The sequence below is a fragment of the Hylobates moloch genome, unplaced genomic scaffold (genome assembly GCF_009828535.3).
Source record: "Hylobates moloch isolate HMO894 unplaced genomic scaffold, HMol_V3 SCAFFOLD_24, whole genome shotgun sequence".
Classification (NCBI taxonomy): Eukaryota; Metazoa; Chordata; class Mammalia; order Primates; family Hylobatidae; genus Hylobates; species Hylobates moloch.
Window position 1 is genome coordinate 19084429 of NW_026652299.1, and position 26327 is coordinate 19110755.

The following is a 26327-nucleotide window of genomic DNA, read 5'->3' on the forward strand; positions in this document are numbered from 1 at the left end:
AAAAAAAAAAAAAAAAAAAAAAAAAAATGCTTCTCAACCCCCCCGAGAATCATGGCTTTAGAATTAAGTGCTAGGACACTGTGCAAACTGGGACAAATGGCACCTACTGGGATCTAATGAGTGCCTAATGGTTATCAACCTTCTTTCTCACCCAAATTCTAAGCAAATTAAGAAATAAAACAAGGAACAAGGCAGATGAGGCCTGACATATCACCGTTGCTACTGAGAAAGGCTAAGTTGGAGGGAATAACTTGGGGATGGGGGTCAAATAAGCTTTCAAATTGGCATCTCCAAACCGGCTGGTTGACGCAATCATAGACAAGACCAGATATGGGAAGTTTCTTGCCCTGAGAAGCAGGGCAGAATACCTCTTTGCTATGAGTCACTCACTTTTGAGAAGGAACAGGAAAGGGATAAGCAGCGTGTGCCCAGTCTATTCTTTCCAAATTTACCAATCAGACACATCACTCCACCTCCCTTAGGGCAGAGAGAATTAAAAAGGGACAGAGAGGCCGGGCTCAGTGGCTCACGCCTGTAATCCCAGCACTTTGAGATCACGAGGTCAGGAGATCGAGACCATCCTGGCTAACACAGTGAAACCCCATCTTTACTAAAAATACAAAAAATTAGCTGGGCTTGGTGGCAGGCGCCTATAGTCCCAGCTACCCGGGAGGCTGAGGCAGGAGAATCACTTGAACCTGGTAGGTGTAGGTTGCAGTGAGCCGAGATTGCGCCACTGCACTCCAGCCTGGGCAACAGAGCGAGACTCCATCAAATAAATAAATAAATAAATAAATAAATAAATAAATAAATAAATAGGAAAGAGGCCAGGAGTCACACTAATTGAGTTCCTTTTACATGGATGGAAGTTGAGACTGAAGAAAAAACATTCCTTCAGTAATATTCTCTTCTCATCACAATGAAAACCAGTCATTTCAGGAGCCTCCAAGCCCTTTGAGGCAAGAGTTAAGCAGTTAATAGCACGGATGGTTGGGGCTATGTCTGTCACCTACACACAGACTATGCACTCACCCTATTACTCATCAGCATGAGAGTGGCCAAGCTTTTTTCACTGCATTTGTTGGGGGTACGTGTAGCACAGAAAGAACTTGTAGATTTTTCCCATATTCATACCAATTTTATTTATTTTATTTATTTTTATTTTTATTTTTATTTTTTTGAGATAGGGTCTCACTCTGTCATGAGGCTGGAGTGCAGTGGAACAATTTCAGCACACTGCAACCTCTGCCTCCCAGGCTCAAACGATCATCCCACTTAAGCCTCCCAAGTAGCTGGGACCACAAGCAAGTGCCACCATGCCCAGCTCATACCCAATGTCTTTTTAAAAAATGTTTTATGTGGAAATAAATTGAGACTTATAGAAAAGCTGGAAAAATAGTGCAGTTTCTACATATCCTTCCCCCATCTTTGGCTAGTGTTAACATAACCACAGTATGATGATCGAGGCTAGGAAATTAACATTGGCGGAGTACTGTTAATGAAACCATGCTTTGTTTTGAGATTCCCACAGTTTTGCCTTTTTTTGTTTCAAGATCCTATCCAGGATCCCACGTTGCGTTTCCATTGTCATGACTCCTTCTTCTCTAACCTCTGGCAATGCATCATTCTTTCCATGTCTTTTGTGATGTTGACACTTTTGAAGAGGACTGGTCCAGATTTTTGTACACTGTCCCTCAGTTCGGGATTGTCTGCTGTTTTCTCATGATCAGATAGACGTTTTGCATTTTTGACAAGAATCCTCAGAAGAGATGCACCCTCCTTAGTGCACTGTAGCAAGGGGTGCATGCTGTCAGTGTCTTACTGGTGATGTTAACTTTGATCACTTTTGATTCAGATAGTATCTGCTGGGTTTTTCCACTGTAAAGTTACTATTTTTTCCATTGTAATTAATAAATAACTTGAGGGAGATACTTTAAAACTATATAACTACACTATTTGTCCTCCAACTTTGGCCGATAATATCAGTGTCTGTTGGTGGATCTCTCCCACATCAATTGTTATCATGGTATTCTAATCTTAATTTCTGTTTCCCTCACTCCTTCCGCATTTATTAACTGGAATCCTTCTGTAAGAAAAAGCTGTCTCTTCTGCACATATTTATTTACTCATTTATGTATGTCAGCATGAACTCATGGGTATTTACCTTATTGGATGGGGTTATAATCCAATACTATCATTATTTATTTTCTTGCTCAAATTGCTCCAGCTCTGTCCACTGGGAAGTTGGAAAGCCCAACCAAAACTCCAGCTTTGTCCACTGGGTCATTGGTCCAAAAAGGCAAACTGAGGCTTACCGAAGTGAAGTGTATTATCCAAGGAAGTGGCTCAGGGAGAATTCCAGTCTAGGTTTGTTAGACTTCAGGTTTCATGTTCTTTCCGCAGGGTAAGGAATTATTTCAGAATTAGAATGAAATATGGACATGAGCTTCTTAATTTCCTCCATCCCACTAAGTAGATGAGGATCTACTTAATGATAAGGCCATTAAAGGAGAGGATCGTGGCTTCTAGAAACTCCAGAGCTTGGTGAAAGAATAGAAAACCCTGATCTTCAAGCACATTTCTTTACATGCCAACATTGTCAGTCATTCTTCTCAGGTCATCTTCATGGTGAAGCTGTTAACAATTTCAGTTCATTATTGAAACTTCCATTGCTTACTTTATGACCAAATATATGGATTCGCCAACTATGAATGGAATTTTTGAGCCTAAAGTGGTTATTTCAACAGGTCAAGAAATAATATATCAAAGGAAGAACTTGGCAATGAACATTTATTTGAAAATGGTATTTCTAAAAGAAACAAAATCAGTGATTTTTTTTCTTCTCATTGTCAAGTATTATGTTTTTAAGAAGATGTATAAAACCATAACATTTCTGAAACTACAACTAGAAAATTATGATTAAGTCCAGAGAGGGAAAAAGTTACCACATCAAAATTTATCCTGTGCACCGAAAGGCTTCACCTATCTTTTCCTGTTTTTTCATCAAACTGAGCTGTTTCCCCTGCTAGAATGTAGCCCCTCTCTCCATTACTGTGGATTCCAAGCCAACTGCAGGGTTTGGGTCTGCTATGAAGGGCAGGCTTTCCGTAGAGACAGTTCAGGTTTTTTTTTTTTTTTTTTTTTTTTGAGACGTAGTCTTGCTCTGTTGCCCAGGCTGGAATGCATTGGCATGATCACAGCCAGCTCACTACAACTTCTGTCTCCCGGGTTCAAGCTATTCTCCTGCCTCAGCCTCCCGAGTAGCTGGGAATATAGGGGCCTACCACCACACCCGGCTGATTTTTGTATTTTTAGTAGAGATGGGGTTTCACCATGTTGGACAGGCTGGTCTCAAACTCCTGACCTCATGATCTGCCGGCCTCCGCCTCCCAAAGTGCTGGGATTACAAGCATGAGCCACTGCACCCAGCTGAGACAGTTCAATTTTAATACATTTTAAAACAGGGAGATAAGATTCTACAAATCCTATAAAACTAGCAAAGACCTTTGATAGAGTAGCCTTGACACACGTGGAACTTAGAGACCCTTTCTGATATTCCTCCCAAAGCAAATGTTCTGAACTGTGGTGGCTTTTCTCATGTAACTGCAGAGGAAAGATTGGGTGGAAGCGATCGATTTCATAATGTAAAGGTGATCAGATTTTGACAGAACAGAGGTCAGCAAGCTACAGCCCTGCGCCAAATCTGGCCCACTGCCTGTGCTGTGACCGAGTTGTGTTGCCCTCCCAAAATTCACGTATTGCAGTCTTAATCCCCAGTGTGATGGTATTTGGAGATGGGGCCTTGGGAGATAATTAACGTTAGATGAGGTCACGAGAACAAGGCCCTGGCCTGATGGGAACAGGGTCTTTATAAAAGAGGGAGATTCACCTGGAGAGAGAGGGAGAGCTTGCTCTCTGTGCACATACAGAGAAAAGGCCATGTGAGGACACAGAGAGAAGGGGGGCACCCACAAGCTAGGAAGAGAGCCTTCACCAGAAACCAAATTTCCTGGAACCTTGGTTTTTAACTTGCAGCCTCCCGAACCATGAGAAAATTCATTTCTGTTGTTTAAGCCACACAGTCTGTGGTATTTTGGTATGCCAGCCTATGCAGACTAATGAAGTGTATTTCTGTAAATAAAGTTTTCGTGCAACAGCCACACCCATTTGTTTATGTATTGTCTGTGGCTGCTTCTATGATGCAGTATCAGAATCCAGATATTGGATTCTGACAGCATTTGGCCTGCAAAGACCAAAATATTTGCTTTCTAGCCCTTCACAGAAAAAGTGTACCCACCCCTGGAATAGAAAGTTACTGTATACACTGTAGGTTTGGAACATGAAAAGCCACCCCAGTGGGATATTAAAGGGCCAGAGGGAGGAAACCGTCTTAGTGTGCAGTAGCCCAACTAGCAATGTCACCTGCAGGAGTGTCCTGGACTTCTCACCTGGTCACCCCACCTATGAGCTCAGTCATGTACAATGAACACATATGCCCTTGACAGTTGAGTCCCTGGAGGGCAGGTACATGGGGGAAGCCTGTCCTCTAAGGGGGCTGATAGAACAGGTCACTTGTGACAGTGGGGTTAGAAAGGAAATGAGTGTGATGAAGAGCCTGGGAAGCAATGAAGAGGAAATGGACTCATCTCTCCCTCTCCATAGCAGTGGATCATCAGAGGGTGTCAGAGGCTTCCCCAAGTCCCAACCACAGAACGGGAGCCAGGTTGTAATGTATAATGAAATCTTTGCTGTTAGAAAAAAAATACTTCCTGGATAAATTAAAACTTGCATTTATAGTCTGGATGTGCTCTCTCCCTACCCAGTGCAATAATTTGGAAGTTTAGGTGACCTGTGTTAGAACCACCTGTAAGTCCTTCTGGGAATTTGTATATTTAAGGAATACCCAGGTAATTCTTCTGCAAGGAATGAATGCCTGGAAAGCACCCCTTGAGCAGTTCTTCCCTGGTGGAGGTGTAACACTGCGCCTACCTGGGGACTGGGTGCACCTTCGCTAAGGGACTGCCTTTAGTGAAGTACATGGCAAAGAACTTTGAGGAAGAAGTGTTTCCAAAAGGATGGCACTGCATCAGTGACTTGGTACACTAAAGAGTTTTTGTACCTGTCTGCCGCCAGACAGGTCAACATTCAGGCTTCTGGGTCAGAATGCTGGCCTGGGAACCATGTTCTAACTCTCAGTAATGTGGAATTCCAAAGCTGAGACCACTGCTGCACCAGACTTATTTCTAGCAAGGTTGTTGCAGGTGCTTTTTATTCAGCCCACTCAAGCTGTGGTGACCCAGTTGTGTGTTAGGAGCAAGCAGAAAGAGCTGGATTCAAACAAAGAGAAAACACCATCTTTCTTCTTTCCCCCGTGTAATCAATAATTCAGCCCTCTAAAGCAAGCCAGATGCCTGATGAAATGCTTGCTGCAAGGAAGAAGACAGGGGCCATTCAGCATCCACATCAACTTCTAAAACTTCTTTCTTTCTCCCTCCCTCTGCCTCACCTCCTGGCTTGCCTCTGGTCTTCTTCCACCTAAATGCAAAACTAATTCATCTGCTAAGAAGTGGCCCAAATATAGTCCAAGAGGAACAAGGATAGAGTGTTTAAAGCTATGGGGGAAAGTGGAGTCAGTAATTTTAAATGTCAGCAAATCAGTCTTTGTTGACATTACCATCCCCTCTGAATTAAGTGACATAGTGTATGTGAATTCAATCAGCAACTACTTGTATGAATGAAGGGCATGAGTCAGAAAATGCTCCATGAAGCAACCCACATCATGGGATCTAACTCACTTGCTAAAGGCTTCATATAATTCATGGCTTTAAAAAATACGTGTGTGTATATGTGTCTGTGTATATGTGTATATGTATTTTATATACATACACACGCACATACGCATTTTACTTCACATTGTCAAATTGATCTTAAATGGTGTGGAAACAATCATCCGCTTGAAGTTTTTCTATGACATTTATTAAATTATTAAATATAATGGACATTTGTTGAACATTTACCAAGTTCCAGGAATTATTCTAAGTGTTAGGGATACAAAGACTTTCTAGTGACTGATATTTGGGGAGTTACTAACAGCAGAGTTTACACAATGGGAAAATAGCAGAGTTTTGACAACAATCTGAACTAAGAATTTCCTTCATGAAACTTCTCTGGTAATAGTTAAGGGTACCATCTTGTGTGTGGATAAGGCTCCTAAAAGCCTATCCAGTCAAAATGTATATCATTTACGACATGGAAAGTCATTTTCAGCAGAATGGTTACAAGGAGTATGACATGTGAAAACAGAAGTCTTTGTCTGGGTCTACAATTACCTTCGTTAAAAAAAATTATGAAATTGGCATTGCAGTTAACTCTTGGGAAAGGTAAGAGTACAAGATTGCGAGATTGTTGTAAAAGAACAGTTGATGAAATTCTAGTTCTTAGACTTGATGGAGGATTTACAAGTGTTCCTTTTATGAGTACGCTTCATAACTCACATACGTGTTATCAAATAACACATAACAAAAGAACCCCCCCAGGGGCTTTACTCCTATTAGTCCATTTAACATGGAAGGATAATTTCTAATGTCTGTAAAACAGGGACAACACACAATGGCACGGAAGTATTTTTGTGGCATCGATTTGGGTGCATTTCAATCCAAATTTATATTTAATTCCAATGTGTAGGGTACAGAGGATCCAGTCTGTTTTTCCTTATTTCCATATCTACCTTTTCAGCAGAACTCCTGAGAGTGTAAATTCTTTTATATTCTCATTTCTTGGGTCCCAGGGAATAGGTACAATGGCTACAGTGGAATGAACTGCCCAGGAAGTAACCTCAGTATTTTGTTTATCCTCTCCTTCATTCCTTGGCATGCCCATCATTCACATCCAAATAAATAAGGCAGATTAATACGAATGACTTCCTCGGGGGAACAATTTGTGGTGTTTTTAAAGAAAGCACGCATAGCCACCCATCTCAATCCAAGACCCCCAGGAGGCCATCACCTCTCTAAAGACTTAAAGAGGATTAAAGTTTTAAACGCTGGGTGGCTTGATTAATTTGGTGATAGTGGGTGGTGTGTTCCACGGGCACACTCCTGGTCTGCGGATTAGAGCCGTGAGAAATGACTTGGACTTGGCAGGACACATCTCTGTGCCTCTGCAGGGTGGAGCGGCTGGGAGCTGGTCCAAGCTGGGATTATCTGAGCCACATTTGATGGACAGCCCTTCATCTACCAGTTGAGCCTTCTAGCTCTGGGTCTGCATCTGCATTAACTAAGATCAGAGCCTCTCACAGTTCTGCCTTTGTCAACCAAGGCCTGGAGGTGAATTGTAGCTTTATGTAACCTCTGTTACCCAGGCGACACCAGTGTAGGAATAAAATCCTACTAAAAACCAATCAGAAAAGCACCTCCAGACCCCCTTCAAATAACCCTCTTTCCTTCTGTCGTCTTCTCCTTTTCCTCCCTTCATTGACTCATTCATTCCTTTGGTAAATACTTGTGTCGTTATGTGCCAGGCACTGTTCTGAATGCTGGAGCTTACATTCTATTAATAAAGACACAGTAGTAAAATCTGTAGTGTATTAGAAGCGATTAAGAGAAAAAACATGCAGGGAAGAAGGGCAGGAAGCATCTCTCAGCTCTTTGGGGAAGTCTCCAAATGGTGTCCCTCCCCTGTTCTTGGTCATGACCTTCTCCTACCCTAACCCAGCAGTGGTGGTTTCTGAGGCCAGCCATGAGGGTTCAGGGAAACCAGGCCCATGTCCAGCTAGAACCCAGCCATCCCTTCCTGCCCGTGTTGCTGCTGCAGTTGTGCCGTACCGTGGTGTTCTTTGCCAAACCTGTCTCATGTTTCAGAGATGCCTCATGTTGTGGACCCCTGTCAAACAATTAAAAGTGGTTCCTGACTACCACCCAGCCCTAAAGGGACCCCTGTTTGTTTGGTGCATTGCCTCTTGACCTCTTGCTGTGCTATGACTTAGAGATGGTAACTCACGCACTTAGATGTGTGCACACACATCCCCTTGCAGATACACCACGGGAGCACATATTGTATTGCTTTGTGGTTTCTTTCTTACATAAATGGTATACTTAACTATCATTCTGGAATTGTCATTGAGAACCTGAGGACCTTCCAGACAGAATAGAGTTCTGTACTTTTCTTTAACTGCTGCTTAACATGTATAGTATAAGTGTACCGTTTTCCTATTAAGGATGTGAAAGTGTGTTTTGTTTTGAAGGTACATGGTGAGGAATGGGACTGTTGTATTTGTGCGTTTTGAATTATAGATCCTTCTGACTGCCCTTATGCCAGTCTCTGCTCCCACCAGCAGTCCATGACAAGGCCCTTGTTTTACTCACGGTTCCTCCTCCCTCAGGCCCAGACCTGAGCTCATGGGGTCCTGGTTAAAGGAAAAGCAGAGAGAACCACAGGCACAAGTACCCCTTCCCCGTGATCCTGAGGAGACTTGAGCTTTGGGGCAGCTCCTGGTGGCTCTTTTCTTGAGAGTGGTCATTCCCTAGAGCCCTCTGGTGGACACAGCTAGGAAGGACCTTGTACTACACAGAGAAAGAAGCCATTTGAGGATGGTTCATTGTGGGTGTTTACGTCATTTTAAAAATGATACTTTATTCTCGTGATTCTGATTTTAAATGGCAAGAAAGGGTCGAAAGTTTTTTTCTCACTCCTATCCTGTGGCCACCTAGAATCTCACGCCAGAGACAACCAATATTATCTCTTGTGTATTCTTCCATAAATTTTTATGCATATGCATGTAAAATGTGTATTTTTTATTTTCCCCAATGAATGCATGTTATAGCATGGTAGGCAGTGTAGTGTAATGGTTAAAAGAGTACAGATTATAAGTCCAGATCTCTTTAAATGGCCGCTCCACTGCATATTACCTGAATGGCCCCTAAGCAAATTACCCACCCTATTTTTGTCTCAGTTTCCCCACTTGCAAAATGAGGATTACTGCTAGGGTTACTACAGAGATTAAATGAGTTAATATTCATAAAGCTCTTAAAACTGCATCTGAAGCATAGTAAGAAGCATGAATTCATTTGTTTTGTTTTGCTTTAAGGAAGGAGGAGGGAGAAAGGGAAGGAAGGAACTCTCCAGACATATTTTGCTTTGTTTTTAACTCAGTATCTTCTTCTATGGCTTTGTGGAATTGCATTGTACAGATAAGACTCTGGAAGTCTACCAGTTCCCTGGTGATGGATAGAGTAAGGGTCTATTCTTTTGCCATGACACTCTACCGTGAATAACCTTGTGCACAGTCGTTTTGTATGTATGTATGTATATCTGTAGGGTACATACATAAAAGTGGAATTGCTAGGTCACAGAGTACATGCATTTGTAATGTTGATAGCTGTTGCCACATTGCCTTCATGGAAATTATACCTATTTACTCTTCTAACCAACAATGGGGGAAAGGGCCTTTTTCTAAGATTCATGAACGCAGTGTTCATAGTAAACTTTTAAATCTCTGCCCAAGTGATAAATAATAGTGGCATCTGTGTAGTTTTAATTTGCATTCTTCTTATGATACGAGAGAGTATCTTTTCATGTGTTTCAAAGCTGTGTTTTTCTGTGAAATGTCTGTTCATTTGCTTTCCCTATTTTTCTAATGAGTTATTTATTCCTTATTGATTTATTATTTATTCCTTACAGATTTCTAGGACCTTTTTACATATTAAGGAAATCTGCTTTGTCATTTGAGTTACAATTATTTTTTCCAATGTTTCACTTGTCTTTTTATCTTACATATAGGGATTTTATTAGGCAGAGTTTGTGTGTGTGTGTGTGTGTGTGTGTAGTCTAATTTTTCAATATTTTCTGTAGTGGCTTCTGGGTATTATGTCATAGAATAGCCTTCACAACTCTTTCTTACATAAAAAAAAATCTCCCAAGGTTCCAAAGTGTCGTTTAGTACTTCTATGGGGTATTTTTCCCCCAACAACATTTAAATCTTAGATTTACTTGGAATTTATCCTAAGCATGTGAATGATGGAACTGTTCAGGGGTTCTAAGTCCTCACTGGGCCTTCCCCACCTGGCAGAATTCCTCATTTCCTTCCAGTGTGAGTCTTTATTCTACACCCCTCTACTCTTTGGTGCCTTGGACTCTCTGTGGCCTTCTTCACCAGTTGCACCAGTGCAGGCAGCCATTCGTGCCTAAACCCCAGGACCATTTTCTTCAACCTACCTAGTAGCCTGTGTGGTATTCAATCACGTTCCTTCCAGGGCAGCTCTCAGCATTCCCCAAAACCATTCCCGTTCGTCCCTGCACCTCCATTCCCATTGCCAGCCTGCTCGCTGAAGTGCCTACAATGAACCTGGAAAGCTTTTCTTTATTTGAAGCCATGGGAGAGGTGGCTTATTTCCACTTCTTTGCAGACTCCCAACATCAGCCTTTCCAAGTATCAGTCACTCTGCCGCAGCCCCACCACTCAACCCCATCCCATGCCTCTCAAAGGAGGCACAGTGTTATCTCCGTCACGTGAATTTTCATCAAAAGGATGAGTAAAATGCCTGTTTTCTGTAAAGCCCTCTTTAATCTCAAATTTCCCCATTTCTATTAGCACAACCCCTCCTACCTGCTTCCTCTGCCACTACCCAGTTTAGAACTAGCACACTTTTTCTTCTTGAATGTCTCCAAAGCCAGCTCCTCCATACCCCAACACCAGCCAGTTGCCTGTCACTTACCTTGATGCCTAAGTAAGTCCACATTTCCTTTCTTCCGGTTAGAAACCTCTGTAATCACATCCAATCTCACCCAAAGCATCTCTCGTGCCAGTTTCCAGACTTAGATTTTAACCAAGGGAGGCCCACAGCTACCCTGAGCCTCATGGCCCTCATGCCTCCTCAGGGTGCCTGGCCTGGAGCGGCCAGCCTGGCAATGGACACACCTATCTGGCATCAGACACCTTTCTCTTTCCTCCCTCTTGGAGCATCTAGTAAATGCCCCTTTTCTTATGGAGCTGTCAACCTTCCCCTTCAGAAAGCCTCACTGTGGTGCCCTCAGTTCCTGAACCACCAACTTGAGAGGTTGTACCTCTCCCCAACTTTCCTTAGGAAGATATTATTTCTGACTAACGACATGAAGGTCTCAGCAGCTGTAAAGATTATGGCTCTGTTAGTCCATCTCTTCATAAGGACATGCACTATTTATCCAACTAACCTACCTCATCACTGATCCTTAACCCTGCACAGTTCGCCTTAAAAATAAGCTCCCAGCCATGTCACTAAATAAAAATGCAAATTGCAGAATAGCATATAGGATGTGATACTATTAACAAATGTTAAATAAAAATGCAAATTGCAGAATAGCATATAGGATGTGATACTATTAACAAATGTGTGCAAACACACGGACTTTATTTCTCCATGGGCACATATGTAAATGTACAGAAACCAGCCTGGAAGAAGGCATGCCACACTGATGACAGCATCTGCCTCTAGGGGAACACGACGGAGGGCCTGGAACAGGTAGGGATATGCAAGGTCCATTTTCGCCTTACTGACTGAACTTTTTTACAGAGAAAAACATATTCAGTAAAATTTTTTTAAAAGTTTAAAAATTCACTTAAAGAGTTCATTGTAGTAGAAGTGGCAAATAAATGCCAGTTAGTATTTTTCATACTTGGGAATAAAAAGAGTAGAATGATTTCCTAAAAAGGGCCATGGATGGCAAATGTAGAGACTATGGGAAATCTATAAATGGGCAATTCCCTAAAGTGTATTCCTTAGAAATCAAACAGTGCCTCCCACACATAGATACAGGCATCCTCTGTACTTCGGCTTTATCTTACCAGAGCAGCTGCCTTCCAGGATTTTGTAATGGTCTTAGAAAATCAATCCCTACAAACATGCAGTTAGAGGGGAAAAAAATGACATAAAATTGCATGTTTTAAGGTAAATCTAAAGTACTTCTTTACCTCCCACTTGGAAGTTTTAGGCAGTTTCATTTGTTACTGTTTCTACAGCACCCAAAGTGGCAATTCTCAAGGAGGAGGGAGCCAAAACCAAAACCACACCTGCCCACACCCCTACAGGAAATGAGTGGGTGAGGAGCCCCGGCTCCTAGTGGGATGCTGTATCCCTCAGCTGTGCAAGGCAGCAAACAGGATTACGATCTGTTACTTCTAAGTCTAGCTTTAGTATTAAGTACTATCTGTCCAAAAAAATAATTCATCAATATAAAATAGCCACATATGGCCAGGCGTGGTGGCTCATGCCTGTAATCCCAGCACTTTGGGAGGCTGAGGCAGGAGAATCACAAGGTCAGGAGATCGAGACCATCCTGGCTAACACAATGAAACCCCGTCTCAACTAAAACTACAAAAAATTAGCCGGGTGTGGTGGCAGGCACCTGTAGTCCCAGCTACTTGGGAGGCTAAGGCAGGAGAATGGTGTGAGCCGAGATGGCACCACTGCACTCCAGTCTGGGCAACAGAGCGAGACTCTGTCTCAAAAAAAAAAAAAAGCCACATACCTACACAACAAAAGCTATCTTCAGAGTAAACCCGCTCTCCCTAAAAAAAAATCCCCACTATTTTTGTGGTTAATTGGCAATCCAATTTGCTGCTATACAGTAACACCGTCTTGACAGCATGGAGCCAGAATGCTGGGTTCAAATCCCAGCTGCTCCACTTCCTGTTCGTGTGACCTTGGGCAAGTTACTAAATCTCTAGCCCTGAGGCTTTGCATCTGTAAAATCGGTGTAATCATCATGAGGGCCTCCCTTGTAGGGTTGTTTGGGGTAGTGAAGAAGCTGACACACTAAGGGTGTCTGAATAGTGCCTGGGAGACAGGGAAGCCCTTAAGTTTAGCTAGTATTATTTGAATTGAATAAACTTCCACCTTTGTGATTAAGACACCCTAATTTGATGACTATACTACAGCTTGACAGGACACACATGCTCCTTGAGACAGCCCCCCCCGCCCCAGTCTTCTTGGGAAGCTCCTTTTTGCACCCAGTGTGTGTCATTGAGTGCTAGCTGCATGGTATTGGCTTGGCAGATGGCCATGTGTCCTGAGGACAGAGCATCTCTCCTTAGAATAAGACTGTGAGGGACACATGGTCAGCCAGGTGCCCCTTCACTAAATCCCATGGAAAACTCAGGACCCCTTCAGTAGGGAAATATTTCCCTTTGAGATTTGGTCTGTCTTCAAAGAACTCCAGGCTTTCATCAACACAGTTGAGAGCCATCGCTCTGTGGCCGCTTATAAAGCAAAATGAGATAAAACCTAGAAGCTCTGCTTATGGTCCTCACTGGCATGAGACAGTTTGAATAAAAAAAAAAAAAAGTAAATAAAAAGCTGTGTCTTGTACACAGTGTGAACTCTGACTTAAAATGTAAGTCTGTTTAACAGCTGTATATTAACAGGTATTGGCATCTCAAATCGCTTTTGCAACAGTTTCGTTAAAACTAATGAAATAGTGCCTGTCCCTTTCACCATCTATCTTATGTGTTTTGAGTATCAATGAGACAATCCGAAGCACTTCCCTGACCTCACCCAGTCTCTGGTCTGTGGGAGGAGTAAGGAAGAGCTGTCCGTTTGGATTTGGGCTGAGAGGGACAGCTATCCTTTTGCCAGTGCACGTTAACTCAGCTCCTTTGGGTCTGTGTTACAGGGATCATGTACCGCAAGTCCTGTGCATCATCAGCGGCCTGTCTCATCGCCTCTGCTGGGTACCAGTCCTTCTGCTCCCCAGGGAAACTGAACTCAGTTTGCATCAGCTGCTGCAACACCCCTCTTTGCAACGGGCCAAGGCCCAAGAAAAGGGGAAGTTCTGCCTCAGCCCTCAGGCCAGGGGTCCCCACCACCATCCTGCTCCTCAAATTAGCCCTCTTCTTGGCACACTGCTGAAGCTGAAGGAGATGCCACCCCCTCCTGCATTGTTCTTCGAGCCCTCGCCCCCACCTCCCTGAGTTTCTTCTGGGTGTCCTTTAATTCTGGGTAGGGGTAGGGAGCGGGAGTCCGTGTTCTTTTTTGTTCCTGTGCAAATAATGAAAGAGCTCGGTGTAAAGCATTCTGAATAAATTCAGTCTGACTGAATTTTCAGTATGTACTTGAAGAAAGGAGGTGGAGTGAAAGTTCGCCCCCATGCCTGTGTAACCAGAGTCAAGGCCAGGCTGGCAGAGTCAGTCCTTAGAAGTCACTGAGGTGGGCATCTGCCTTTTGCAAAGCCTCCAGTGTCCATTCCATCCCTGATGGGGGCATAGTTTAGTTTGAGACTGCAGAGTGAGAGTGACGTTTTCTTGAGGCTGGAGGGCCGGTTCCCACTCAAGGCTCCCTCGCTTGACATTCAAACTTCATGCTCCTGAAAACCATTCTCTGCAGCAGAATTGGCTGGTTTTGTGCCTGAGTTGGGCTCTAGTGACTCGAGACTCAATGGCTGGGACTTAGACTGGGGCTCGGCCTCGCTCTGAAAAGTGCTTAAGAAAACCTTGTTAGTTCTCCTTGCAGAGGACTGGCGCCGGGACGCGAAGAGCAGCGGGCGCTGCACAAAGCGGGCGCTGTCGGTGGTTGAGTGCGCGTGGGCGCGCAGGCGCTTCTCGTGGTTGGCGTGCTGCAGCGACAGGCGGCAGCACAGCACCTGCACGAACACCCGCCGAAACTGCTGCGAGGACACCGTGTACAGGAGCGGGTTGATGACCGAGCTGAGGTAGAAGAACGTCTCGGAGAAGGGCAGGAGGATCATGTACGCCCGGAAGTAGGACCTCGTCCAGTCGTGCTTGGGTTTGGCCGCAGCCATGATCCTCCGAATCTGGTTGGGCATCCAGCATACGGCCAATGTCACCACAATCAGCCCTGGGCAGACACGAGCAGGAGGGAGAGACAGAAAAGAGAAAAACACAGCATGAGAACACAGTAAATAAATAAATAAAACCATAAAATATTTAGCCCCTCTGTTCTGTGCTTACTGGCCAGGAAATGGCACCAATTTTTCAGTGTTGGACTTGACAGCTTCTTTTGCCACAAGCAAGAGAGAATTTAACACTGTTTCAAACCCGGGGGAGTTGGCTGTGTTAAAGACCATTAAATGCTTTAGACAGTGTATTTATACCGGTTGATGTCTGTTAATTTAAAAAAAAATGTTTTCATTGGTGTTTGTTTGCGTATCCAGAAAGCAGTTTATTTTATCCATAAATCTGGTTTTGTCTTTTTGTTTTAAAGAAAAAGATGTATACATACAGTATAGCTGCATTAGATAAAGCAGTGTTTGTATTTTAAAGGATGTCTGCACAAAGAAGACCTAGTGATATTTTTAAATCAAATGGAAATAGTGTCCCTTATGGCAACATTATGGCAACAAAGCAGCATATTTAATGACACTGGTTTTGCATTCAGTTTCAGGGGAAGCAAAATCAGGAACAGCCTGTCACCAAGAATGTTTTTTGGACATATACATGCTAGGTATGCACACCTATAATCATGATGCTCATATCTGCAGCAGCACACTTTGTGTTTCTTTTCAGACACTTTTAGATCCATCATCTCTTCCACCCTCATGTGGGGAAAAAGAATTATTCAGAGATGGCAAACATAAAACTTCCTTCAAGTTCAGCCAGTAACATGTTCCCTTCCTTTGCAGCACTGAGCTGTGTGGTCAACAGCCCAGAAGCAATCAATCAGGCCCTAGAGAAGAGACCACTCAAAGGCCCCTTCTGTAGATCAAATGTTTACTGCATGTACATTTGTTTGCATGCCCACATATTTGTATTCCAACTTATGTAACCACCATCAGTTCTGCAATTCTGACAGAGATAAAGATGCTACACAGACCACAAACAACTGAAATCACAGGTATCATGAGAGTTTAGTTACAGTGACAAAAGCAAAAAAGAAAAAAGGAAGATCAGGGGATCTGTGAAGCATTTGCTCTCTCTTTTCATAAGGAGCCAAGACGCCCAGAATAAATTCTCCTGTAGAGAGCTGCTATGTTAAAGCAGGATTTGCGTTTTCAGAAATGCTTCCTTCCTCTCCTACATTTCAATCGTAGTAAGAAACGTTTCCTCACATTTTCAATCCTCTGATTTTCTAGAAACCCTAGGGAAGTGACAGTTGGCAATGAATGCTTCCTGCCTATGACCCTTGGTAAATATCTTACTAATAAATGGGGGCCAGACATGGTGGTGCATGCCTGATATCTCAGCACTTTGGGAGGCCAAGGCAGAAAGATCACTTAAGCCTAGAAGTTTGAGACCCACCTAGGCAACATAGCAAGACTCCATATCTACAAAAAAAATTAGAAAAACTTAGCCAGGCATGGTGGTACATACACACCTGTGGTCTCAGATACTTGGGGGGCTGAGGAGGGAGGATCACTTGAGCCCGGGAGGTCAAGGCTACAGTGAGACACGAATGTGCCACTGCACTCCAGCCTGGCTGACAGAGTGAAACTGTCTCAATAAACCAATAAATAAATGCTCCAGGAAAAAACAGCCACACTCACACATCCAGAGTTGAGCCTCCTGTATGCAATGGCCTGGGTATTCCTTGCCAGCTGTTGGAGGGGACCCTAGCTGTGTTCAAATCCTCCACAAATCCATACGTGAGCAAGGCAGGCCTTGGAAACTCTTCTCCTTTGTTAATTTCCACAAGTTTCTCCTATCAACTCCCAGCCTAAACTTTGAAATATAAACCAATTTGCTTATTTTTTCCTTTGAGTTTGCTATCCTGAGAACATCCAGTAAATCTAAAACTAAAATAGGTGAAGTAACATATTGATCTGATGGAAAAATGGCTTAAAAAAATACCACCTTAATTTAAGAGTTTATTCTGAATCACCTAGTTACAGATGCTGGATAGGAACAACAACAACAAAAAAAACGTTGATTTTAAAAAAATACATAAGAAATCAGGGACTTTTTTTCCACTTCTTTGAGGAGTACAGGTGCTCCCAGCCACCTGTGCTATTCCAAATTCATCTTAAGTTCCTGCTGCTTGTTTGCATCTCATCCAGCTCTGACTGAGAGGCTCATCACATTAGTTGGGAAGGAACTAGGAAAAAGACCATACCTGAGGAAGCCACATATTTTCACAAAGTTTTGTATTTTTTTTCTCTTCCCTGTCACTGAATTTCAGAGAATATGTACAACCATCTTCATCTGAGGAGTTATTGCCCAGAATATGGAAATTGCACGGTGTTAGATGTGGAAAACTGTGCCACACTCTAGGAGGTTGTACTTCAGGCGGTGAGAATCTAGAAAGGCGATGAGAAACACCTTGTACTAACCATGAGCGGAACATAGCACAGCTTTTAAAGCCAACAGACAAAGGCAATGAGAAGATAAGGCAGGCTTGTGAAACAAGGGGAGAGAATGATAACATTGCTTTTCTTCTGTCCTGTTTTTGCTCCTTATTCTCTTGATCTCTTGTTTACATGACCCTTACTCTCCTCACAGCTTCCCACATGCACTGGCCTGGTGTCAACTGTCCTTCACTGATCATCCCCCCTCAAAAGCGGCAGAGTTCAGTAAAAAGCAAGACCCAGCCTCCAGGTACAAGGCAAAGGGCAGGGGTAGATAAAGAGTTGTGGTGTGGTTTGTAGCCAGGATAACATTCCTGCTCTGAAGTCAAAAATAAGTGGGAAGAAGCTCACTGTGAACAAGTAACAGAAAACCAACTCAGAGTCACAACGATCAGGCAAAGAAGGGGATGTTCAGTTTTCTGGGTGTAAAAGTAGGTAGATATAATAGCAAGGACTAACTTGTAGAACAAGAGAGACAAAGAGCTGAATTAGAAATGGAGACAGATTTTCATATTGTGCACCAGATGGGTGTTTTGAAATAACCTACAATAATGCGGAATATTTATTACTGAGTTTTTCCTATGCCAGTTTCTGTGCTAAGCACTCTGCTAATTTCCCATGCATTTCTCACTCCTGACAACAACCTGGAGAGCTTTGACCTGGTGAGGTCAAAATAGTTGTTATTCTCTTAATTTAACAAATGAGGAAGTGCAGGCTCAGAGAAAATTAGTTGCCCAAGTGCAATAGCTAGGACACATCTTTGCCAGACTCCAAAATCCATGCTGTGTATTTTTTTCTCAAAACACAATATTGTTTGCTATTCATACTTTCAGTTTGAAAAATACAGAAACACAAGCAAGAAAGTAAACACCACAATTCCACCATGTAAAATGGATATAGCACAGTGGTGTCCACTGGAAATACAGAATGTGAGCCATATATGTAGTTTTAAATTTTCCAGCAGCCACATTCAAAGAGAAAAAGAGATGGGTGAAATCAATTTTAATACTGCTATTTAATCCGATACACTCCCACAATAATTATTTCACATGTAATTTCTTTTTTTTTTTTTTTTGAGTCGGAGTCTTGCTCTGTCGCCCAGGCTGGAGTGCAGTGGCGCAATCTCGGCTCACTACAAGCTCTGCCTCCCGGGTTCACGCCATTCTCCTGCCTCAGCCTCTCTGAGTAGCTGGGACTACAGGCGCCCGCCACCACGCCCGGCTAATTTTTTTGTATTTTTAGTAGAGACGGGGTTTCACCGTGGTCTCGATCTCCTGACCTCGTGATCCGCTTGCCTCGGCCTCCCAAAGTGCTGGGATTACAAGTGTGAGCCACCGCGCCCGGCCTCACATGTAATTTCAACATGCAATCAATATAAAAATTATTGATGAAATGTCTTATATTTTTTAATACTAAGTCATTGAAACCCATCATAGCTTTTACTCTTACAGTTTGCCTCAGTTGGGAACAGACACATGTGGCTAGTGTTCACAGTATTGGACAGCACCCACTAAAAGAATCCTTCCTAGCCCCTTCCCAGAACAGCAAGGCTCCCCCTCTTCCCATTCCCCCAACTGTGCCTTTAACAACCACATTCCAGAGAGTTATATCAAACCAAGGAAACCCCAAGGAACCTCCCACATAGCCTGTATTTATTACACTACAATGCAACCAATGCTGAATTCAATCTCTAAGTATGCATTCTCAGCTATAGCGAGGAACAGGGTTAGCCAGTCTTTTCCTAGAAAGCCTTCCATATAAGGGAACTCTAAATCATTTAAAACTGAAATAATCCCGAAAACACAAGGATGTATTTTGCATTTCTCATTCTAAACTTTGCCTAGCTATCCTAGAATAATTCCTAGAATAATGCAGATCATGCCAACTACTTGGCAGGGCTGTTGGGATAAACTTCCCCTGCCTCAACCGGAGGTGGGGGAAACTGGAGGTGGAGGTGGGAAAAATGGCTGGCGCTTTTCTTCCTGTGTTTTGAAAGATAGTTTTGCTCTAGGAAAATGGAGCATTAGGCATACAGGTACAGCTGATGACAAACGTGAGACATGTACCAGTGAGCACGGTAATGGAGGTGAGCCTCTCAGAGGAAGAAAACCAAATTTGCCCCCTTGTAAAATTTGTCATTTTATAATGACAAGTAATTGCTCATTTTTACATTAAAAAAAGTTTGTTGTTCTAGATGATGCACCGTTGAGAATAAACACTGCATCCCAAGGTAACTTTCTATTCTGGCTGTTTGAGATTGGTTCTACTCTAGCCCAGCTACCCTGTGGCTAAGACAAAGCTTTAAAGTCTTATTCACGCCCTAATAGAGTGTATTAAAGATTTGACTAAATGCATGTTTGGCTGCAATCAATTTGGATTTGTATATCACATCTGGAAAAAATCTATAATTCTTTGGTCTGTGTGGTGTAATGTGCAGCCCACAGTTAAATAACTTCAGTGTGAACTTGAATGAAGATCAATGAACTGAACTCACTCATGTAAAGCAGGTAAACTCTTTTAACTGAATTACTGATAGATCTGTATTATACTCCAGACAGCCTTGCACTCTGGGCTATGAAATACCTTCTTATCTTACCTGGTTTTCCACATAAAGTACTTTCATTTTTCCTCCTTGATCACTACACTAAAATGACAAGAGCCATTAGATGATGACACAGATTCATTCTTGGCAGAGTCATGCTGTTTAAAAAACAGAAGTAATGCAGATGGCTAACAACACCCTGCACTGAAGCCTGACATTTCAACAGCATTAGAGGCAGCCTGCTTGGTTTCATCTTAACAAGTGCATTAAGCTCTGCAGCCTGGGACATGGTGGCATTGATATATCTGACACCATGCTCTATTTTCTCCCCTCTAACCTTTAAAGTCAAAGTAACTACTGGTGTGTTCCCCAGAATTCCATCTTAGAGTCATTAGAGATCAGGAGAGCAAGAGGAGACCTTGAGACCAGCCTTGTAACTCCCTTGTCTTACACATGAGCAAACTGAGGTTAAGTGATTTGCCCAAGATCTCCTGGGGTCAGGGTGGTCATACTACTTAGAACACTGGATTCTACCCTCGATTGCCAAGCAAGCTCATTATTTTTTTTTAACTGTAATTTTAGGGTTTTTTTCCAGCTTTAGACTCAAGTGCTGACCATTGACAGCATGGGATGCAGCAAGTGGCATGTCTATACAACACCTTTTCTATGCACTGTCTTGCTTCAGTTTTAGAAGCAGGTCCTCCAAGAACAGGCATTTGGCAAAACTCTGTTTCCTGCCCAAAGAAAGGTAAAGTCCCAGCCCAAGGGAGCCAAAGAAGATTAAAACAAAATATTACTTCAGGTCATGACTTGGTGACCTAGCCTCCAATGACTCCATCTGTCTATCTATCATCTCTCTTCTATCCATTCATCCGTCTATCCATCTTACACAAGTACCTACTAAAAATGGATACTTAGCTCGTATTAAGCACAAAATATCTGGAAAGTTGATCACCTCCCAAGCAAAGATATTTTGTGTAATTTAAATAAATTCCAAATATTAGCTTTTCTACCTACTGTTGGAGTCCCATTTTACGGAATCATTGAAGCCTTGAGGGTGCAGGGGTATGTTGATGATGATTTAGGATTTCTGTGATTAGTATGTCTGCTCTGTCCTCCTCCTGCCTGTTCCTGCCTCTATTTTTCAATTTCTCTCTAATCCTGACCATAGTGAGCAAGAGTTAGACATCTCCACCTCCCCACCAGCCCCCAGCCCCCAGCCCCCTTTTATCCCCCCATTCAAGTTCTCTGTACTTTGCTTATTTAGTTGGCAATTGCTTCTTGATGGCTGGGGCCTATTAAGGATCCTGTCCTAGGTACTGATGATACAAAGCTGAGCTGGACAAGGTGGCCCCAGCCTGGTTTTCTAGGGGCTAGGAGAATGGTCTGAGCCAAACAGCACTGCAGCAACAAGAAGAGCTGGATGAACATTCCCACAGGCAAGAACATTCACGCAGAAAGTTAAGGAGAGTAAGAGTCAGCCTGGAAAAGGGCAGTGCCAGCAGAGACACGGCATGAGCAGGGGATGGAGAAACACCAAGGCAGCTTACCTTCTGTGAGCTGCAAGGCTCAGTATGGTTGCAACAAAGGGGTGGGTGGGGACAGTGGGAAACCAGCATGGTTAGAGAGCACTCCATCAGGCTTTGTGGACGATAAATTAACTTGCATGTAGTAGGGTGAGAAGCATCTGCTTGTCAACTGACATTTAAATAGCAATTGCTAGTGGAAAGTAAGCATATGGTTAGTTGAATGAAGAGCCAGAAAGAGACAAATACATCCAATAAAAGATTTTAGCACTTTCTCAATTTATATGTTAGTGTTTGCAATCTGCTTCTCCAAGCCAGCTGAGATGTTGATCTCACTCACTGACCTTGTCTGACCTGAGGCGTCCAAATCAGCACCAACCTTGGTGTAGTCTTTAACTGCTGAGACAGAGTTCTCAAAGGAGGGTTCCCTGGAACAGCAGCATCAGCACCACCTGGGAACTTCTTAGACATACAAATTCTCAGGCTCCAACCCAGATCTCCTGAATCACAGACTCTGAGGGTAAGGCCCACAATCTGGGATTAACAAGCCCTCAGTCGACTCTGCTGCTCACACAAGTTGGAGAACACTGGTCTAAGAGAAGCACAAATTGAGGTGGAGCCCCTGGCTCAGTGGGCACTGGTAGGGACCCTAGCACTGTCACTGAAGCCTTTAAAGCATCACGTTTTCATCAGCGTCTACAGTCAAAGCAGACAGTAGCTACAAACTCCCTCCTTCTGGTTCCACTCCTAGACAACCGTCCTGCCAGTCCCACTCATTTCCACACACAGCTCTTCCTCATCCTGTCTTCTTTCTTCTTCTATCCTTTCTCCCTCTGTCTCCTTTTCCCTTCCCTTTCCTCTTATTTTTCCCCACCTTTCCTTTTTTGCTTCCATTTCTCCTCTTTCTGTGCATGTTTCTCCAGTATGTAAAGCAGTGGCATCTCTTTTCTCTTCTACTTTTTCCCTCTTGCTCCCTACCCATCTTTGTTCAAGATCACCACAAATCAAGCCATGTGCAGCCATTCCCAGCCCACACCGCTCCCTTCCCATTATTTATTCGGATCCTCTTGAGAAGGCAATTGGGTCAGCTGCAAGCCAGTTCCTTAATAGCTAACGGGGAGGTGGCAGAGAGGGCAGCCTCCACCCATTGCTGAGTTTGTCAAAGGAAGGCAGAGAGGCATTGGGAGCTGCATGGATGGGATGCAGTTGACCATGGACTGACTGCACCTTCCCTGAGAGCTAAATCCAGTTACCATGTCCTCTGACATGGGCTAAGTCCAAGCTAGGACTTTCTTGGAAACTTTGCAATCACTTTCCTAGTGACCTGTAGCTCAGAGGTCTTTGTTTATGCAGATCTTCCTTCTTGCCCTTTTTCCTACTGAGGAATTTCTTTTAGAAGAAGACAGAAGAACTGTTGGGATTTGGTTTTCAGAAAGGCGCAAGCCACAACTTCAAAATGATGTAAATGCCACTGATGGCTGCCTCTGTCCATGCAGACAGATAGTTTGATGTCTCATCCTTGTTCCAGCTGTTTGATGGAGCCCAGGAAAGAACTCTCTCCCCAGTGCAACTCCATCCACCACGTTGAGGCCAGAGGCCTCTGAAATGTGCCACAGAAGCCAGATTCCAAATGGGCTGCAATTTGCTAAGCATTACAGCCATTTCATTCTGCTCTACATGCGTCAGTACAAGAAGAAAAACTATCAATCACTACCATAACAAACACAAATTTCTAAAATAGCCCCTCCTGTCTGGAAGCTGTAGTACAGACACTTGCACTCAAAGTAAATGGCGTTTAGGGTCATCATTGTGGTTTGGTGCTCCTGTACCTTTATGATGCATGATAAATGATCAACTGGAATCTGCTAAATAAATATTTTTCTATGCAGATCTCAACTGTAAGTAGCTGTGTGGCTTTCTATGCAATCTATTCTCAATCCACTGATAGTAAGTCCTAAAATGTGGTGCAGCTACATAAACCTGTAGCTATCTCTCAGCCTGGCAGATGAAGCCAAATGCTACTTCTCTAGTAACACACAGCACAGGAGTGGGTGATGGTAATGAGGAGCATGATGTCCTCCAAGCCCACCGGGGAAGCTGCAGAGCATATAATGAAGAAGCTTGCAGCTGGGGCAACCAAAACAGCAAGTCGATGCATACCACACGGGCTCTAGCCATGCCACTTATAAACACTGATTAACAGCTGAAAGGCTGCACTGTTAATAGAATTCAGCTCCCTATAAATAGTAGAGAATTAAAACTCTAGAATGCTGGCACTGAAAAGACCTCAGACTTTAGTCTACTGATGAGCTAGCAGAATCCCCAGAGAAGTGGAATGAGGGGCCCAAATTCAGACAGCCCATGAGTCCAAACGTGGGGCTTCCCAGGCAGGTGCTGTTTGCACTGGCCCAGCTCCCTTTAGAACCTGGTAAAATCATGCAGCCCTCAGATGAAGCCAGCCAGTGCACTCAGCCAAGCCTCTCCTGCATGGGCATTTCAGGAGTGTGGAGACCAACAAGCATGCCTACAGACCCTGCTTCCCCACTGTCTCCTTTCCTGAGGTCCCTGAGTGGGCTCCCAGACCCTGGAGGACCAGCCCCCAAAGCCTGTGACTGAGGCAGAGGAGTGGCTAGCCAGGGCCTGGCCTTCCAACCCAGCCTGGGGAGGCCCAGCATGGGTGGAGCACAGAGCTAAGAGCTTCCTCCATGGGAGTCTTTTTTACAGCTGAACCAGCCCAGAAGAGAGAATGAGGTGTGAGCTAGGAGATAATATTGACCTGTATTATCCAAAGGTAAAACCAGACACCAGCTACCACTTCTTGTTACTGCTATAGAATTAGCAACAAGGACTAAAGGCAAGAAAGTAGTTTCTGTCTACCCTTGTCTAGATATGGGGTGTACTCGTCAACTCAGGCTGCCATAACAAAATACCACAGACTGAATGGCATAAACAACAGAAATTTATTCTTCCTAGTTCCAGAGGCTGAGAAGTCCCCGATCAATGTGCCAGCTGATGTGGTGCTGGGGGAGCGCTCGCTTCCTGGCTTGCAGATAGCCACCATCTCTCTGCATTCTCCCACATGGCAGAAGTAAGGGCATAGAGGTGGGGAGAAGCTCTCTTCCTCTTCTTTTATGTTCACTCGTCCTATTCAGAGTCCCACTCTTATGACCTCAGCTAAACTTAAACAGCTCCTAAAAGCCCCATCTCCAAGTACAGTCAGATTTGGGGTTAGGGCTTCAACATATGACTTGAGAGGAACACAGTTCAGTCCACAGTATAGGATGGCACTCTTCTATGCCCCAGGCCCCATGACCTGCTAGGCTCCCTCCCCCATGTCTTTTCTTTAGCCTCCACGCCTCTGGACACGCTGCTCTTTTGTTGAGACCACACCCTCCTCATCCCCTGCTTTTCCTCCTTCTCTCTTCCTTCCTCCCTATTCCTCTCACACCAATTGCCCACACTTAGTCCAGAAGTTTCTGCTTACATGTCACTCCTTCCAGGGAGCCTTTCTTGACTTCACAAGTCTACATCAAGTTCCCTTCTATGAGTTCGCCAAGAATGTTCATTCCTACTCACATCATCGTAACACTGCAGTGTAAACTAGACTAGAAATTCAAGGAGGGCAACATGCTCCATCTTCACTGTTGTATTCTCAATGTGTAACAGAAAATGTTGATATAGTAGCTGCTCAATAAATGTTTGCAGGAGGGAAAGAGAGTTCCAGGTGAGGGGCTCTGTTGAACCTCTGTGGAATCCATTTGAAGCCAGCTTCTCTGTCCAAAGAGGTCAGTATTAGCCCTCCAAGCTTGGGGCCTAGTGCCTGGCTCATTTCCATCTCTGTACTTAGAGGAAGAAAAGGACAGAGTGGGAATGGAGAGAAGGGATCACTTTCTCATCCAAACAAGACCAGCACCCTCAGCCCTAAAGGAGAACTAGACAGGGGTTGAGGAGTCTTGGATTCTGACAACTGCCTTCAAGGCAGGTGCCTTTAACCTGAAGCCCCCTTTGCTACTGATTAACCCTGAGTTCTCTACACTAAAAACTCATTTCTTTTTCTGTTTCTGTGATGGCCCTATGGGGTACAAACAGAGTACATATGCAAGTCAATGGGTATAGCAGGACACAGAAAACCCTGTTTACCAAAGACATATCAGAGGACATTCACTTATGCCAAAATAATTCACCTGAGGGGGGCCCTTCCCCTCCATGGACGATACAAGCCTTTGTCAGAGAAGCTGCAGGCCAAGACCTAGAGCATAAGGCTGGGGTCTGCTGCCAAAGAAGGAAATTTGTAGACAAATAATAAAGTACTTAGAGGATGTGTGCAGAAGCATGGAGACCATTTTGACACTCTATGCTGTGTGGCCTCGGGGAATAAAATCTGACAATTATAACCCTCAATTTCTATCTGGGTACAACTGGGTTATCACGGGAAAGGATTTGGGAAGGACAAAACATGAACATGGCCAGTATTGACTCCCCTCCCTCCTTATGCGTATCACAGACTTCCCAACAAAGGATTCCTTGGACACTTCCAGCTTTGCCTCTACCTGACTGGAACAGTTCCACCCAGCACCAAGATGCTCAGCCTTACTCTCTAAAGTTCAGGCTCCTCAGGCTTCTGATCTGCAAATAGAGATAACACTAGCTGCTGGGAGGATCAAAGGAGACACTGAAGGGATAGTGCTGACCACAGTGACAGCTGTCAGAAAAGGACCACTGTCAGTTATAACCATCTCACCTCTAGAATCATCTCTACCTCTACCAGTACCACCACCACTACCACCATCTTTCTTACCTCCACCTCTATCACCATATCACTGCTCCTACTATGGCCACCATCATCATCATCCTCCATCACCACGAACACCAACACCACTGCTACTACTGCCACCCCCACCACCATCATCACCTCCACCCCTACCACCAACACCAACAGTGCTTCCACCACCATCATCATCTCCACCTCTACATCAACTCCACTGTTTCCA

General features: G+C 43.8%; 2 protein-coding genes across 2 annotated transcripts in view; one reads left to right on the plus strand and one right to left on the minus strand.

Moving 5' to 3' along the window:
- LYPD1 (LY6/PLAUR domain containing 1) overlaps window positions 1–13880 on the plus strand; it is a 29013-nt gene extending 15133 nt beyond the window's left edge. The window contains exon 4 of the mRNA XM_032145729.2: window positions 13645–13880. Coding sequence (XP_032001620.1) covers window positions 13645–13880 — 236 coding nt within the window. The remainder of the gene's footprint in view (window positions 1–13644) is intronic.
- Window positions 13348–26327, minus strand: part of GPR39 (G protein-coupled receptor 39) — a 234009-nt gene continuing 221029 nt past the window's right edge. Inside the window, exon 2 of the mRNA XM_032145727.2 lies at window positions 13348–14825. Within this exon, the coding sequence (XP_032001618.1) occupies window positions 14320–14825 (506 nt within the window). The 3' untranslated portion in view covers window positions 13348–14319. The remainder of the gene's footprint in view (window positions 14826–26327) is intronic.